The sequence below is a fragment of the Peromyscus californicus genome, unplaced genomic scaffold, assembly GCF_007827085.1.
Source record: "Peromyscus californicus insignis strain IS unplaced genomic scaffold, ASM782708v3 Scaffold_8__1_contigs__length_139910024, whole genome shotgun sequence".
NCBI lineage: Eukaryota > Metazoa > Chordata > Mammalia > Rodentia > Cricetidae > Peromyscus > Peromyscus californicus.
The window spans coordinates 83,739,381-83,756,296 of NW_026294606.1; the positions used below are offsets into that span (position 1 = coordinate 83,739,381).

General features: G+C 46.3%; 1 protein-coding gene across 5 annotated transcripts in view; it reads left to right on the top strand.

The window, feature by feature from the left end:
• Positions 1-16,916, top strand: part of Tarbp1 (TAR (HIV-1) RNA binding protein 1) — a 70,085-nt gene that overhangs the window by 41,402 nt on the left and 11,767 nt on the right. For all 5 annotated transcript variants that reach the window (XM_052727530.1, XM_052727528.1, XM_052727529.1 and 2 more), the window contains exons 13-22: positions 339-436; positions 2,635-2,796; positions 6,260-6,474; positions 7,117-7,378; positions 7,466-7,654; positions 10,250-10,440; positions 10,593-10,664; positions 12,861-12,981; positions 14,770-14,880; positions 16,433-16,582. In XM_052727530.1, the coding sequence (XP_052583490.1) occupies positions 339-436; positions 2,635-2,796; positions 6,260-6,474; positions 7,117-7,378; positions 7,466-7,654; positions 10,250-10,440; positions 10,593-10,664; positions 12,861-12,981; positions 14,770-14,880; positions 16,433-16,582 (1,571 nt within the window). The remainder of the gene's footprint in view (positions 1-338; positions 437-2,634; positions 2,797-6,259; positions 6,475-7,116; positions 7,379-7,465; positions 7,655-10,249; positions 10,441-10,592; positions 10,665-12,860; positions 12,982-14,769; positions 14,881-16,432; positions 16,583-16,916) is intronic.

A 16,916-nucleotide genomic window follows, 5' to 3' on the forward strand; every position in this document is an offset into this window, starting at 1 on the left:
CCTTCCATTGGGTCCTGGGGATGGTCTTATATCATCAGGCTTGGTGGCACATACCATTACCCACTGAGCCATTTCAGCAGTCCGTGTGTGTGTGTGTGTGTGTGTGTGTGTGTGTGTGTGTTCCACATAACACATTTCTAAAGTCCATCCAGTGTCCTTGGTATGCTGGGCCTGTGGTATGGTGTCCTGGACTCCATTGACTGCCTTTCTGTCTAACAGTTGTATAAGAGATTCTGGTATGTTTTGTACCAAAGACACCCCACCCCCCCCACCCCCCACCCCCGCCCCGCTCCGCCCCGCCCCTTCTATCAGGTTAATAAAACACGTTCTCCCCACAGATGAGGTGTCCACTGCCCTCCAGACCTCTGTCATGTCTGCTGCAGAGAGCATGTCTCAGTTTGTGCTCCGGAGGCTCACCATGAATGAGCTGCAGAGCGTAAGTAGCATTGGGCTTCCGGAGCTTTCTCTTTTGGGAGCCTGTCACCACTCTTGCTTTTCATTGTCGACGCTCACTGGATCACCTGGAAAGGAAGATCTCTTTAGTGTGCTGGTTTCCCCAGAAGCCACTCTGGGAAGCAGAGCCGTTGTAGACTTCCAAACAGCTCAGTGTCGTGGGAAATGCCCAGCAGCAGCAGTTCATCAGAGGAAGGGCAATTTTGGCCCTTCTGAGGCCAAAATTGACTGAGAGACTTGGATCCATCATGGCAGGAAAGAGATTATTATGAGAACAGGCTGCAGCTGGGGCCCTGGGAGACAAAGGCAGCTGGGGCCCTGGGAGACAAAGGCAGCTGGTCACAGCCCGTGTAAGCAGGAATAGCTGGACTCCAACCCTAAGGCCCTTCTCGCAGCAATCCCTTTCCCCAGTCAGGTGGCACCTCCCAAGGTTTCACCACCTCCCCAAACCACCATAGCTGGGGTCAAGTGTTTAAACACATGAGCCTGTGTGGGGGTGGGGTGGGCGGGGGTTCACATTCAAACCACTTAGTTTCCACTCCATCAGTGTTAACTGTGACCTAAGCAAGAGAGGCAGCTCTTCTGAGCCTCCCAGATGATAGTCCGTCCTTATCACATTTGGAAGGTTTCAATATGATGGATTTAAGCCCTTTGACACATTTGTGTGTAACTGGGACCTGGACCCAGATATTCAGAATGTTAGATTAAGGGTAGGACCAGGGCCATGTGTGTATATGTATGTGTAGTGTGTGTGTGTGTGTGTGTGTGTGTACGTACGTGCATGCACACACTTCATTGATTGAAGTGTAGCCAGAGGTGGGAACAGTGGATTCTGGGTTCAGATGATCTGAATATGTCTGTCATGTCTCCTACATACCATAGATTATTCTTAGTGGGATATATAAAAATAATTAAAGTTTTCTTTCCAAGAATACTTAGAAAATACTAGTTTTTATAGAAATTTCTATTTATTTTTGCTAAAACCTCTATGGACAAATGTTGAAGCAGTTTGATTGTGTAGATCATCAAGAAGGTGAGGAAATGGACTTCTTTAAAGAACTTTGGTTCAGCGCGATGGCATGCAGGTTCAGGCAATTGCCATCAAGCCTGAGTTAGTCCCCTGAGCCCCCTAGACCCACGTGTTGGAAGGAGAGAGCTGGTCATCCCCAACTAAAAATGTTTTCCTTTATCTCCGAGTGCTTGGAGTCAAAGCACTCACTGTTAGAGCTTAAATAATAATGCTGTCAATATCACTGTCTCCATTGTATGGGTGAGAAACCAGAGGCCTAGGAAAATTAAGGAACTCGGCTTACATCATAGAAATAGTGAGTGTGAGAACCTAGTTCTCCCAGAAGCTCCTGCCCCTCCCCACCCCACCCCACCCCCGTTAGCTCTTAAGTGAGTTGATGGACCTTACTTTGGAATTAGGGCATCCCTCCTTCCCCTGATGTCAGTTAGCAGTAAACTAAGGCATGGGCTTTGTAACCACTGCTGTTACTGTTTGTGAAGGGCCAGCCCTGGCCTGGAAGAGCTGGAGAAACTGGGTATCCTCACAATACCTGTGCAAGCGTGGGCCCATCAACATCTAACACGGAGCAGGGAGGGCTCTCAAGGCTGCCTCTTCCTGAGGATATCTATGTAGTGAACAGTTGCTAAGGGAAGGAGAGAGATTTTCTTCAGGGGTGTAGCCACTGGGAAGGTGCCCATTCTCCTGTAAGCAATCCCTCACCCATGCTTCTGAGGCGGTCGAAGAAGTCATTGGAAAGAGGAAGGCCATTGGGAGTGGTGAGAGACTGGAGAGGGAAATTGTGGTGACCACATAAATTCATTATACAGGAATGAAAATACAGATACCCATTGCTGTGTATATTACTATGTGTTAAAAATAAAAGAAGAAGAAGAATTCATGGACCAGTTTCTGCCTCCCAAGGCTTCCTAGTTGATGAGGGTTCAGATGCTGAGCTGTGAAAGGTGTCATCAGGTTCTGGGAGAGTTCAGACTGCAAAGAAGGACATCACATCCTTAGCCTACATGCGGACGTCCTGGGCCCTGCATGATGGAATGGCTTTCCTCTTCAGTGTCTTGTAGTGTATTTAAATGCAAAGATTGCTTCCTCTCTGGATTCTACTTGTGTGAAAGTCACAGGGCCTGTGTCCTTACATGTCCTGACATTTGTTGTAGGTGGCGGATCTGGACCGCTGCCAGCTATACCTGAAGGTGTTGGCTGAGCTCACGAGTCTCCAGGTGAAGCTGGGCTGGAAAGCAGGCAACCCCATCCGTCGGGTCCTATCTCCTCTGAAAAACGCATGCATTCACCATCTGCAGGAGGCTGAGGATGGAAAGGTAATCCTCCTGGGCTGAAGGTGTGTGGTTATGTCCAGCAAGGAATACCTATTTGATTGCTCCACAATATTTTGCAATTATAAAAAGGATTTTCTGAAGTTTGATTGTTAAGATCCTGCCTTCAGGTACCAATACTGTGGGAGTTGGGATACATCACAGCATTGAATGTAGTGGAAATCTGATACCCTCTCTCTCTTCTTCACTTCCTCCTTCTCTTCCTTTCTTTCTTCCCTCCTGTTCCTCCATCCATCCTTCCTTCCTTCCTTCTGCTGGTTTGAATACAGGACCCCATGTTATTTATTGGTGGCACAATGTTATTCATTAAGCGGCACTGTTTACCATGTGAGAAAAACCACAAGGTACAACAAAACCCACTGTAAAAGTTTATCAAGGGAAGGGAAGTGAAGGGATGTGCTTAGGCCTATGGAAAGATTGTGCGGGAAGAAAAGGTGGAGGGATGAGTGGGACCCGCTTTTATAGATTCCTTCTGCACATGCGCATACAGGCTTACGTGGCTATGCCACTCATGCACATAGATTGCGTGATTACGCTGAGCGTGGCGGATTATGTAGGATGTAAGGCCCTGGGATGACTAAGCCTCTTGCCAGCACATGATCGGTCATGGGGGACTGGGTAGGAATTCTAACACCTCGTATACCCTAAGCCAGGTCTTAATCTTTTTTCTCTTGTGAACCCTTTTCTTTTCTTTTTCTTTTTCTCTTCTCTTCCCTTTTTCCTTCCCTCCCTCCCTCTCTCTCTCTTCCTTTTTCTTTCTTTCTTTCTTTCTTTCTTTCTTTCTTTCTTTCTTTCTTTCTTTCCTTCTTTCTTTCTTTCTTTCTTTCTTTCTTTCTTTCTTTCTTTCTCTTTCTTTCTTTCTTTCTTTCTTTCTTTCTTTCTTTCTTTCTTTCTTTCTTTCTCTTTCTTTCTTTCTTTCTTTCTTTCTTTCTTTCTTTCTTTCTTTCTTTCTTTCTTTCTTTCTTTCTTCTTCCTGTTTTTCAAGACAGGGTCTCTTTGTATAGCCCTGGCTATCCTGGAACTCACTCTGTAGACCAGGTTGGCCTCGAACACAGAAATCCACCTGCCTTTGCTTCCCAAGTGCTGGGATTACACGTATATGCTACCACTACCTGGCTTCACTGTGACCTCTTTTCATTGAAGAAATTTTTTTTATGAACCTTGGTATATAACTCTAAAAAATGGGAACACAAATTAAGCATTTGCAGATAATAAATCATAAAGAAATTTATTTTTAAAAAGTCCTTTGATATGCATATGATTTAGTCTTTAGAAGAAAGCAAATTGCATACTAATGAGGTAGATATGCTTGTTTGTCTAACACATTAAAGTCTTCGTGTTCTGTAATGGAGCCTATACCTGTGTAAGAGCTGAGAACTTGGTACACACAACACTGCTTATAAGATACGGTAGTCTCAGTCTGGGCCCAGGGGTGTCTGGCAGTGTTCACTGGCTCTGTGTGGCTTGAGGTCAAGGTGAGAGTGTTGTGTGTTCAGAAACAAGGCCACCGTGAAGTCCCACAGTCAAGATGGACAAGCACAGCCATAAACACCTTAAACTCATCACATGTTGATTTTCAATTAATTTTGAGTCGCTGTGCATTTAGAAAACCTGACTGTTTTCAGAGTTTTCACGATCCTACCTTCAGTTACACAACCCTTGGCAGGGTCACAACCTCCATTTCAGAATGCTTTTGTGCTGGCTGTGTGCTTTCCACACTGAGCTATACCAGTGCTCCCCCACCCCATCTTATTTAAACTTGGAGACAAAACCTTACTAGAATACTCAGGCTGACCTTGAATTCTCTTTGTAGCCTAGACAGACCTTGAACTCATGATCCTCCTGCCTCAGCCTCCTGAGTTGCTGGGTTTCTAGGCCTGTGCCTTCATACCCAGCAATTCTCTTCAGTCTTAAAACCACCTCAATGCAGATACGGGAGGTGTCTTAGGTCTTCTGCTCACACTGGCCCAGTATAGAACCCTTTCATTAGCCTTAAATCGCAGCCTCCATGCTTGGCTTCCTTCCTTGGCTTCCAGGTTAGTTCTCCATCCTTCTTCCCTGTTCCCCTGGTGCCCTGTGCTGCAGCTGTCCCAGGTGACCACTTAGAGCTTCTCGGTCACAAGTATGTGCTCCTTACTTACCTGACAGAGGTGATTTAAGGGAAGAGTTCTTTCTTGCTTAGCATTTAAGAGAGAACAGTGTTACGGGTGAGGGAGGCATGGTGTGGTGGCTCCTTGTCAGTGGGAGTATGGGCGGAGCTCTTGACATCACAGCAAACCAGGAAGTAAAGAGATCATATCAGAACCCTCTTCAAGGCTTACCCCTTAGTGACCCACCCCTGATAACTAGGATTCCACAACCACCCAAACAGTACCACCTGTTGTAGAATATTATTTTACAGTGTGTTACTTTTGTTTATGTTGCATTTGTTTAACTGTGTGAAGCTGTGTTAACTGTGCCTGTCTAAAACACCTGATGGTCTAATAAAGAACTGAATGGCCATTAGTGAGGCAGGAGAAAGGATAGATGGGGCTGGCAGGCAGAGAGAATAAATAGGAGAAATCTGGAAGGAATAGAGATCAAGGAGCAGGAGAAGGGAGGAGGAGAACTCCAGGGGCCAGCCCTCCAGCTACACAGCAAGCCATGGAGTCAGAGTAAGATTTATAGAAGTAAGAGAACATGAAAAGGCCAGAGGTAAACGGTAGATGGGATAATTTAAATTAAGGAAAGCTAGCAAGCAACAAGCCAAGCTAAGGCCGGGCATTTATAATTAAGAATAAGCCTCCGTGTGTGATTTATTTGGGAGCTGAGTGGCAGGCCGCCCCCCCCCCCCCCAAAAAGAGTAAAAACCCACCAACAACAACCACCAGCTGAGGACCACATGTTCATATGAGCCTGGGTGAATTTGCACTTAGACCATAGCACCTCCATCCTGAGGCTTCCATCCAGCTTGACCCTGCCAGGAGAGTGAGTGGTAGCCTCTGTTGGATCCAGGTCTCTCTCCTCCCTTCATTTTCCCTATGCCCCTTGTGCTTACACAGTGGTGTTTATTTCCTTCTTCATGGTTTGTGTTGTAATTTGTGCAGATATGTCTGCACTGGATTTTAGCACCTGTAGGCATTACTTACACATAACAGAGAAAAGCAGAGTGGTTAAAAACCCAACTTGAGACGCTGGCCCCTGGGTTCAAACCACTCACAGGCAGCTGATCTGTCCTATAAGGAGGTCTAGGCAGCCCTTATTATACAGGTTGAATTGTGCTCTTCATGCTGAGTACCAACTGCCATTTTAAACTGGCAGAGAGCCATACACTTGAACTTCTTTTATTCCACTGATGTTTGGCAGTAACAAGAAGGGAGGCAGGCATGAGGTATCACAGCCTTGCAGCCCCAGTCGCCTCAGACTGAGACTTGATTCCCTTGTATCAGAGTTGTTCTGTCCTCCGCAGGAGCCAACTCTGGGTCATCAGGTGCAGAGAGTAGTCAGCATGGCCACCCTGGCAGCTCTGTGTGAGGCTGTGGACCAGCACCCAGTGCTGCAGCTGGAGTCTCCCGATGCTGAGCCCATGGACAGGTTCCTGTCAACTCTTCCACTCAGTCAGATGCTGTGGAAGGCCCGTTCAGAGGAACAGAACAGCTGTGTGCATCCCTTGGAGAACGGCAGGTGAATGAGGAATGTCTTTGTTAAGGGTTATCAATCTGGCTTTTGTTGCAATCATGGTCATTGGTGATCCCTGATGGTGCCCGTGGTATAGTGGAGTTGGGGAGATGAGGCTCCATTTTGGATGAGAGTACACCATTAGGTTCTTCATCTCCCTTGTCAGAAACCTGGTGACCATTCTGACTTAGTTTTCAGTGAGTCTCTCAAGGTTGTAGAAATGCCTTGCAGAACATTTAGTCTGTGGGGTTGCTTCAGTGTTTGGTGGATAGGCTGTTTGATGTATGCGGTGCATATATCCTTTGTCTCGGTCTGTTTTTGGGTGCTGGAACAGTATATCCAAGCCTGGGGAGCTTATAAGGAAACACTTATGATGTTGGGGACTGAAAAGCCTATAAATGTGGCACCAGCATCTACCTGGATCCTGGAGAGGGCTTCCTGGTGTTTTACCTGCTGATGGAAAAGCTGGAAGAGCCCCCCACCTCCCAGTCCCCTCCCTCTAGCTCTGTCCAGGATTCTGCAGGAGCCAGACTGCTTTCAAACCACCCGTCTGTTTTGCCTCTGTGAGGAACAGCACCACATGCCAAGTAAATGAAGACGGATTTGGGAAAGTGTGTGGCTTAGTACCTTTCCTTTTGAAAATTTCAGTGTTTTGGAAGAGTCACCGTCTTCTCCAGGATGGGGGAAGACAGTGGCGCAGTATCTACACGATCAGTGGGTCTGCCTCGCCTTCCTGCTGAGGAGGCACCGCCCCCTTAGTCCAGCCATGGAAAGTGACATGCAGGAGTGCTTCCTCCCTGCTGTCGAGATGCCCGCGCAGACCCTGCGGTCAGCCCTGGACGTTCTCACGGTTCTCCCTGCCGACCGCATCTTACCCGTGTTCCGCTGCATGGAGGTGCTGGTTCCCCAGGTGAGACGGGGGAGAGGTGAATTGGGTGATGAAGGAGGAGTAGCAGCATCCCTGAGGTTGACCACTGTTTTCACCCCCTTCCGCCAGCTCCTGACCTCCGAGGAGTCACTCTGCATCGAATCCTTTGACATGGCTTGGAAAATTATATCTTCCTTGAGTAACACTCAGCTGACGTTCTGGCCTAACTTAAAAGCCTTCGTTCACTTTGTTTTTGATCATGAAATGCTTGCCATTGCTGCCAAATTCAAGGGCCAGGCATACTTCAAAATAAAAGAGGTAATTTTTTTTTTTTCTCTTGGCATTTTGTGTAGTCTGTAGGACAAGCGAGAGAAGAGGTGTGTTTGTAACTAAGTATTAGGACTGGGGCTTTGTTCTCAGAGTGTGTTCTTGAATGAGATGAAGAAGTATGACAGACAGGAGGCTCAGGATGGGGCCCGACTCCCACCTGCCCTGCTGTGCCCAGATAGTCAACAAGCAGGACTTGAGAGGTTGCCTTTGGCTCACAGTTTCAGGGGATAGAGTTCATTGCGATAGGGAAGGGATGCAGCTGCTCCCTCTGTAGTGGAAGGAGAGGGAAGCAGTGACTCCTGCCATGTTAGTGCACCAGGAAACAGAGAACAGACAAACAGGGCTAGTCTACACCCCTCAAAGGCACCACCTTTCAAAACATCACCACCAGCTGGACAAAGGGATCAGAACACATGAGCCTGGGGTGGGAGGGGGACACTTCACACTCAGATCACAGCTCTTCCCATTGTGTTCAAACAGTATTTAAGATCTTGAGTCACAGCTGGGTGTGGCAGTGCACACTTTCAGTCTTAACACTCCGGAGGCAGAGGCTGGTGGATCTCTGTGCGTTAGCGACCAATCTGGTTTACATAGTGAGTTCCAGGACAGCCAGAGCTATATAGTGAGACCCTGTCTCAAAACAAACACCACCACCAAAACCAAACTTGACTCATTTGGCAAGTTAATGATTGGGAACTCAGGAGGCCTAGCTCTTCCCTCTGAGGGAGTTGGGTGGCCTGGGAACACCGTGCCTCTGGAGGACGGCGGGAACATGGTGCAGAGCCGAGCTGATGAGCTTTGACGCTGACCAGGACGGGAGGAGCATGGCAGGCACCCTTTGTCTTTGTACTTACCTTGTACTGTCATTTGTTTTTAAATCTTAGGTAGAGAAAGACAGGATTTTAAAGTCTCTTTGTTTTCCGGGGGTAAAGACAACCCCCTGAACTTGAGTGAGGCTTCACCATCCACAGGTTCAGCCAATAAGTCGAAAGATTTGAGGGCCAGAGAGATGGCTCAGCAGATAAAGACCCTTGCTGCCAAGTCTGAAAACCAGAGTTGGTTCCACCCACCTGGTAAAAGTTGAGAGCAACTCCTGGATGTTATATCCTCTGTCTTCCACATGTACCCTGTGGTACTTGTGTACCCCTCCCAAAAGAAATGAATGTGAAAAAAATTAACATTTTTAAAAGCAATATTTGAAAAAAATTTGCCTCAGTACTGCCCTTTTGTTATTTATAAAAGTATGACAACTATTTATACTGCATTAGATATTATCAGTAATCTAGAGATTACTAGGAGCCCGGTGTCAGCCTTTGGGTACTGCAACATGACGTCACTGTCTACAGACATGTTTTGGATATTTGTAGCTCTCCTAGGACAGCTGCAGCCCTGGGCCCAGGTTGTATGGCTGATCTAAGTAGCCATAATGTTCCCCCCATATGGAGGCTCCATTCAGACTGTACACTGTTTTATATGAACAGGGCTCGAAGCCTCTGCAGATTTTGCTGTTCTGGGGCATTCTGGGGCAGTTCCCCCGGGCCACGAGGGACGGCTGTACTTCTCTTTGCAGCCATTCCTTCAGCAGGGAGGATGACCCAATGGGATTCCGTCCTGCTGTAGATTCAGGTTGCTTCCGGTGCCCCTCCTGTCCTTCTGCGCACTGTGGGGCACAGCAGGAGACCGTGGTCTTTGCCTCTGGAGCACTGAGGTCCTATTTTTGCAGGGAGGGGCTGCCTCCTCCTTGTGTGTCCTTGGCACGTGTCTCTCCTGGAGAGTCCTGGATGGGTGGCTCGGCCAGGAATTCTGGACTTAACACACACTCTTGAAATACTAGGACTTAGCGTTCCACGATCAGGGGTCGTCTGAAAACATTCCAGTAGAGTTTAGTTTGGGATTTTTCAGATACATTTATCACACAACTCCCATTTACCATGTCGGCAAGTAAATAGGCTGCACACAAAAGGGAAGCACTCTCCAGCAGGTCCTGAGAGTTTTGTTTTCCACGTCGAAACCCCTTTGTAGGTTGACTTTAGAAGCTGTGTGTATTCTGTATTCAGTGTACAGAGTTTGGGGCCAGGCTGTGTGTTGGTTTTCTCATTGCTGTAATAAATCCCTGACAAAAGCAGCTGACGGAAGGAGAGGTGTTTTCGGTTTGAGGACACAGGCCATCATGGCGGGGAAGGCGTGGCAGTGGTACCCTGAGGCAGCCGGTCACATGACACCCAGCCAGGAAACAGAGGGACAAATGCTGGGGCTCTGCTCACTCTCTCCTTCCTCAGCCTAGGACCCCAGCCTGTAGAGTGCCGCCACCACATTCAGAGTGGAGCTTTCTCATTTAAATGTCTCTGGAAACATCCCCATAGGCACTCCTAGACATGTGTCTCTATCGATCCTACATCTGCCAATTGACTTTCAAGATTAACGGTCCCAGGCCAGGAGGGCTTATTTCTTTAGAAGCCACCATTAGAAAGTAATAGTTTTCACAAAACTATTACGCTGCTAATTTTCATCATTATTATGCCGCTAATTTTCTTTTTAACTGGCCTGGTCAAAGGTTAACCTGAATGTTGCGTTTCATTTCAGATTATGTGCAAGATAATTGAAATGTCCACCATAAAAACAGGGGTCTTCAACATTCTGATCCGTCACTGCTGCCGATCTTGGTTAGCGGCTGCTTCCGGTGTGTCCCAGGGGTCGTTTTCCAGTGCTCAGGATTACAGTGAACTTGTCCTGGAGGCTTGTGTGTTTGGAACAGTGTTTAGGCGTGATCAGAGGTAAAAATGCCACTATGTCAACTTGTCACACGTGGGTGGAGGTACGTCTGTGCTCGGCTTTCAACCAGGAGGTTGTAGTATTAACTTTGGGGCTTTAATTTTTTTTCTTCTTCTGAATCTTTTTTTTTTTTTTTCCTTCTCACATTTTTAAGACTTATTCAGGATGTCCAAACCTTCATAGAAAACCTTGGACAAGACTGTGCAGCAAACATCATCATAGAGAAGTAAGTGTGGCCCACTGTGTCTCGATGCAAGTGAGACGTTCCACTTGACTTAACTTCTATAAAAAAGGTTTATTTTTTATTTTATACGTGTGGGTAAGTTTTGCCTGCATGGATATCTGTACCATCTGCATGTGCCCTCAGAGCTTAGAAGAGGCTATAGAATCCCCTGGAAATAAAAGTTACAGAAGGTTGTGACCCACCATGTGGGTCCTGGGAATTGAACCTGTGTCCTCTAAAAGAGTAACTAGTGCTCTTAACTGCTGAGCCATCTTTCTAGCTCCATTATTCATAAATTAATAAAAGTTTTATCATTACATCTAGTTTAATGAACAAGCTGTATTAATTTGTTATTGTTATTATCATCATTATTTCTGTGGCTAAATGTCTGACAGATAACTTCAGAGAGGTTTGAGGGATACATCCATCATGGCTTTAGGATTGGCTTATGGCCGTGGCATTAAGAGCTTGGTAGCAGAGAGAAGTGGGAAGTGAAGCAGGGCTGTAAACCCCAATGATCCACTTCCTCCAGCTAAGCCCTGCCTCCCCAAGGTTCCACAAACTCCATAATGGGGCCACCCCTTAGGAACAGGCCTTCCACATGAACCTGAGGGGTAATTTCCCAACCAAGCCATAACACAAGCCTTCAAAATGTGTTAAAAGTAATAATATTCTTTGCTCATATATTTTATTTACATCTTCACTATTTACTAAATTAATAAACTTTCAAAATTGAGTGCACAGTCTAGTCCAAGTAAAGACATGCCATCGGATAGCATAGGCCCCTCCTTTTCTTTGGGGGAAGAGCTCTGAGTGGAAGGGTGGAGGTGATATATACTTTATTCTGTAACCTTTTATTTGGTTGTAAAATTTATCATCGAATTCATACTTACCATTTTAACAAGTAAATTTGTTATACATAAAAACAGTGATTGAAAGGCCCTGAATTTGTGAAGCCCTTTCATTAAAGAATAATTAACATAAAAAATTCATACCTAGCTGATGTGTGTAGCTAATGAGTGTGAGATAGGCTATGAGAGTATCCTCTAGGTAGAGTGTTCTTGTCTGATTGAACTTAAAGCTCTTTATTCCTAAGTGGTGGAAGGGGTCGAGCTTGTGCCGTGGCACACATGTGGAGGCCAGGGGACAGCTCTGTGGAGTCAGTTCTCTCCTTCCGAGTGTGGAATCAGGTGGCTGGGCTTGAGTGTCCAACACCTTTACCCAGTGAGCCATCTCTCACCAGCCCTAAGCTGAAATTTTTGGAGCTTATCAAATACTTTAAAGTCTTAGTTTCTCAACTTCTTTCAAAAACCTGCACATGTGTTTGAAAGATGAAAAGATTGTTACATCATTTTTTGTGATTTTTAGAGTTAAGGCTGACAAGTGATTACTGTGAGTATTTATAACAGGTATTCACTTCATAGCTAGCTAGATCTTAACTCTTCTGCCATGCTTCCTTAAATGTGAGCATTGTTATAAGTGTTTTCAGAGACTTTTATTTATGTGTATCTGTATGTATTTGTGTATGGGTATGTGCATGTGAGTGCAGTACCTAAAGAGGCCAGAAGAGGGTGCTGGATCCCCTAGAGCTAGAGTTCTAGGCAGTTGTGAGCTTCCTGATGTGGGTGCTGGAAACTGAACTCAGGTCCCATAGATGGTTAGTACATCCTCTTAAACACCAAGCCATCTCTCCAGCCTAGTTAATTGTTTTCAACTTCTTTTGTTTGTTTGCTGGGCTGGTTTAACATAGTAGTCAGAGTGTCACTTTCTAGTGGCTCTTAACAAGCTTGTTACATTCAGAGCGCTTCCTGTATAGTAAGTAGGAGACAGAGACAGGCTATGGAGTTGAGAGCCCATGTCCTTGTTCCTCTGTCTCTTACTAGGGTGTGAGTCCTCCATGCCATCATTATTGATAGGGACAGGTTTATTTTATTTTATTTTTTTGTTTGGTGTGTGTGTGTGTATCCTTGAGGTCTGGGTGTATTTGTGCCCCATTCTGTGCTGTTCTCCTGTAAAGTATTTGTTTGTTGTGATTTACTGCCTCCCAATTTAAAAGGATGTTCATTAACTGTAGACCTACTTAATCTCAATCACGTTTTGGGGAGGACTTGGTACTTGTGATGGCATTTGGTACAAACAGTGGATGCATTTTTCTATTTCTAAAACATATTAACACAGTTTATCATTTTATATTTTAAGCACTAAGAGAGAAGATTATTATGTGAGAATTTGTGCTGTCAAATTCTTGTGTCTGCTAGATGGCTCCGACCTGTCCCACAAGTTGTTCTTAGAAGATCTTGCCATCAAGCTCTTGGATAAGGTAAGGAGGAGCCTTTGTCCTGCTTTGAATTAACTCTGCCTTCGGTGGGCCACAGTCTACCACTTGCCTTTTATTTGACCTGACCATGTGCAGACAGACATGGCGTATTCTAAACATCTTTTACCAACCACAGAAAGCCTGACGGTGACGTTCTGTAGTTTTAATGAAGGCTTGGTTAGGACCTGTCTACCTCAGGCTCTCTGGTCTGGTTCCCTTGGCCCTGTAGTCTTGACCTGGGTATCTCAGGTTGCCAGTCCCACGGTGCTGTGTTTACTGTAGCACATCCACACACTGCGTATGGAATGGAAGGAACCAGCAGACATCCAGGAAGGGTGCCCCGAAAGGATCTGAACTACAGCATTAGTTGCCTTTCTTACTGTCACAAAAAAAGACCTGACAGACGCCGCTTAAGGAAGGGAGGGTTTGTTTTGGCTTCTGGTTTGAAAAGTACAGTCTGTAATGGCCAGGCAGGCGTGCATGAGGCAGCTCTGGTGAGTCCAGAGTTCAGGAAGCCGAGAGAGGTGAATGTCGGTGTTCAGCTCACTGTCTCCTCCGGGCAGTGCAGGATTCCAGCCCATCAAACCACACAGCCCACAGTTAGAGTGGGTCTTCCCACCTCCACCTAGCCTAGAAACTCCCTCACAGACATGCTTGGTGGCATCTCTCTTCAGTGATTCTACATGACCTCAGGTTGGAGTGTTAACCAACACAGTAGTCACCTGTGTTAAGTCTCGCTGCTACTGGTATTGTCACGCTTAGGTCGGGTTCCTGATGTTTGTGTAGGATGGATGAAAATGTCTTACTCATCAGATAAAAATGATCGCCTATTCTGAGCTTGCCAGATCACCTGCCAAATCACTTATGAGTGACCATTACAGTGTCTGAAGGATGGGTTTCATAAGTCTGGGAGAAAACAGAAAGGGTGGCATTGAGTGTAGTCAGTATGAGGATGGAACCTGGAGCCTTGCGTATACCCCTGAGCTGTGTCTTGGTGTTCCTTTATTCTTTATATGGACAGTTCTGCTCTGCTATCTGACCTTGTGGATGCTTGAGTGACTGGGGAACCCACTTTAGTTCCATGTCTTAAAACAGGACTGTTTCCTGAAGGGAGAAGGTCGGCTTCAGTATATCAAACCTAGGAAGTACCTTTCATGGAAAAAGACTCTCCTATCCTCTCCCTGTGGGAGCTGGATGTGGGGTTTGTTTCAGAGGAAGTGGCCTTTCTTTGGCTGCCTCGAGGCTGAGTAGAATGGAAAGTAGAGGGGCAGAGCATCATCTAGGAAGGTCACTGGGAAGCTGAAGTGGAGGCATACCCACCTTCAATGGAAATGGCCCTGGAGAGGCCTGACTGACTTTTCATCTTAAAGGACTCTGTCACTATGTATGACATTCTTCAGTGGCTTCTTGGCTCAGCAGTGACTGGTGACAAAAGTCAACCTTGAGGAGCCGAACTGTAGCTTGGTGGTAGAAAAGGAGTCTCTGAGCTCAAACCCTGCAGAGGGTGGGCTGCCTGGCTGATTTTGCTGAAAGCCAGAAAGAAAAGTTCTGTGATGCAGAAGGGCTGGGTGCTCCCATCCTGTGTCTAGAGGTGTCCTTGCCTGTTTGGTTTCTTCGTGACATTTGGAACTGAGTTGCAGATTCAAATTCAAATAGGACAAAGCGGGCAGAAACAGAAGTGTGTGTGATGTTGCTTTGTAACACCTTTCGGATTTGAGGTTGTCGCTGATACTATTCTTAGTCACAGGTATGGTAGGGGGCTTACTTCTGGTTTCCACCCTGTCTCTCCAGGATGAATCGGCATCTAGGTCCAGAACTCGCTACCACGAGAACTCCCTACAGCACCGGGTGAAGAACCGGGTGTGGCAGACTCTGCTAGTCCTGTTCCCCAGGTTTGATCAGGTATGGTAGTTCTCAGGCTCTGCAATACTGTTTTCATTAAACAAAAATCTGGCTGGGTGTGGTGGCACACGCCTTTAATCCCAGCACTCAGGAGGCAGAGACAGGTGGATCTCTGTGAGTTCAAGGACAGCCAGGACTGTTAGACAGAGAAACCCTGTCTAGAAAAACAAAAACAAAAACAAAAAAAATCTGTGTGTGAGAAAGAGAGAGAGACAGAGACATACAGAGAGAAGCTGCCCGCTGCCAAGCATGACAGTCCGAGTTCAATCCTTAGGACCCACGTGGTGGAAGGAGAAAACTAACTCCCCCAGGTTGTCCTGACCTCTCCATGTCTGTGCATACACACCTAAACACACACTCGTAAACATACACATATAATAACTAAACGTCGTTTTTAAAAAATGAGTATCTTAGGCATTTTTCTACCAAAAGTCATTAATTTAAGAATGATTTTCCTCTTTCAAATAAAAAATGTAACAGGCATCATTTTTAAATTTGCTTATATAAATAGTTTTTCCACTTGGTGCTTGCACATGTATCATCCCTCAGGCAGAAGTATGATTGTGAAGGGAGGTAGGGGTGAATTTGGAGCTCAGGGTCTAGGCCAGAGAACCGCTGGGGATGGGGATGGTGGTCATGGAGCTGAGAGGCCAGAGGGTAGGTAAGTGGATGGACGCACTGTCAGGAAAAATAGCTTTGCTCTTCTTCCAGATGTTGTTTCTGTGCTGTGGGGTCCAAGTGTGAAATAAGGCTGCATATGAGAGCTGCCGCTTAAGTACAGAACTGAGTGTGTGTGGAAGGGGCACAGCCACAGCCATGGATGGTGGGATGGGCATGGGATGGCCCAGTGGGAGGACTTGAGGTTGCTCCCCAGTGCCCACATAAAAATTCAGACTTGGTGGCACACCCTGTCATCCCATTACTGGGATGGAGATGGGAGGAGCCCTATGGCTTGCTGGTCAGCCAGTCTATCCAAAATGGAGAAGCCTGGGGTCAGTGAGAGACCCTGCCTCAAAAAATAGGGTAGAGAGTGATTGAGAAAAACACCTAACATTGAAGACCTCCCGCCTGCCTCTTATGTGCCCACATCCACACACACTTGCACTCAGAAGTCCGTGCACACATGAACATTAACACACACACACACATGTGCACCACCCACAGAAATGAAAGTATATAACTAGGGAAATTATTAGACTTCTGTATCTTTCGCTTTCCCTGTAAAAACGTAGGTGATCAAAGCCTTTGTCATAGAATTGACGCCTAAGTAAACAATGAAAATGCTCCAGCACAAAGTCAGTCTTGTTATTTTATTTTCTGTGTATGTGTGTTTGCCTGCATGTATGTCTGTGTACTGTGTGTGTGCATTGCCCACAGAGGCCAGAAGAAGGTGCAGATCCCCTAGAACTGAGTGACAGATGGTTGTGAGCTGCTGTGAGTTCTGGGAAATGAACCCAGCAGGTCTTCAGCAAGAGCAGCCTGCGCTCTTAACCAGAATTTTTTTAAAATTGAAAAGGAATAGCGTGTTAACCATTTATGTTTTCTCCCACAGAACTTCTTGAACGGGATTATTGATAAGATTTTCCATGCTGGCTTCACCAACAATCAAGCGTCCATAAAATATTTTATTGAATGGATTATTATATTGATTCTTCATAAATTCCCTCAGTTCCTTCCAAAGTTCTGGGATTGTTTTTCTTACGTAAGTAAAGATTTTCTTCATACTGTTCTGAACTAGGAAATGGTTTGACTGTATGGAGGTGTGTCTGCAGCCTTGGATGTAATTGTAGGGTCCTGTCCCAAGGGCCAGTGAGACCCTCACCTCCTCTGCCCTGCGTCTTTATCTTTTCTTTTTTCCAGCTCCCTCGGTGTCCTGAGCCCAGTGCCCACTCTTGCCGCAGGCAGGTTCTCCCTGTCCTGTAGGGCTGATCCAGAGGCTTGGTGCATGTGAGGCTCTCCAGTGCTGCTGGACTGTCCCCGGCGCGGCCTGCATGGCACTGGGCTGCAGGGAGGGCCCCTTCTCCTGGGTTTTCAAT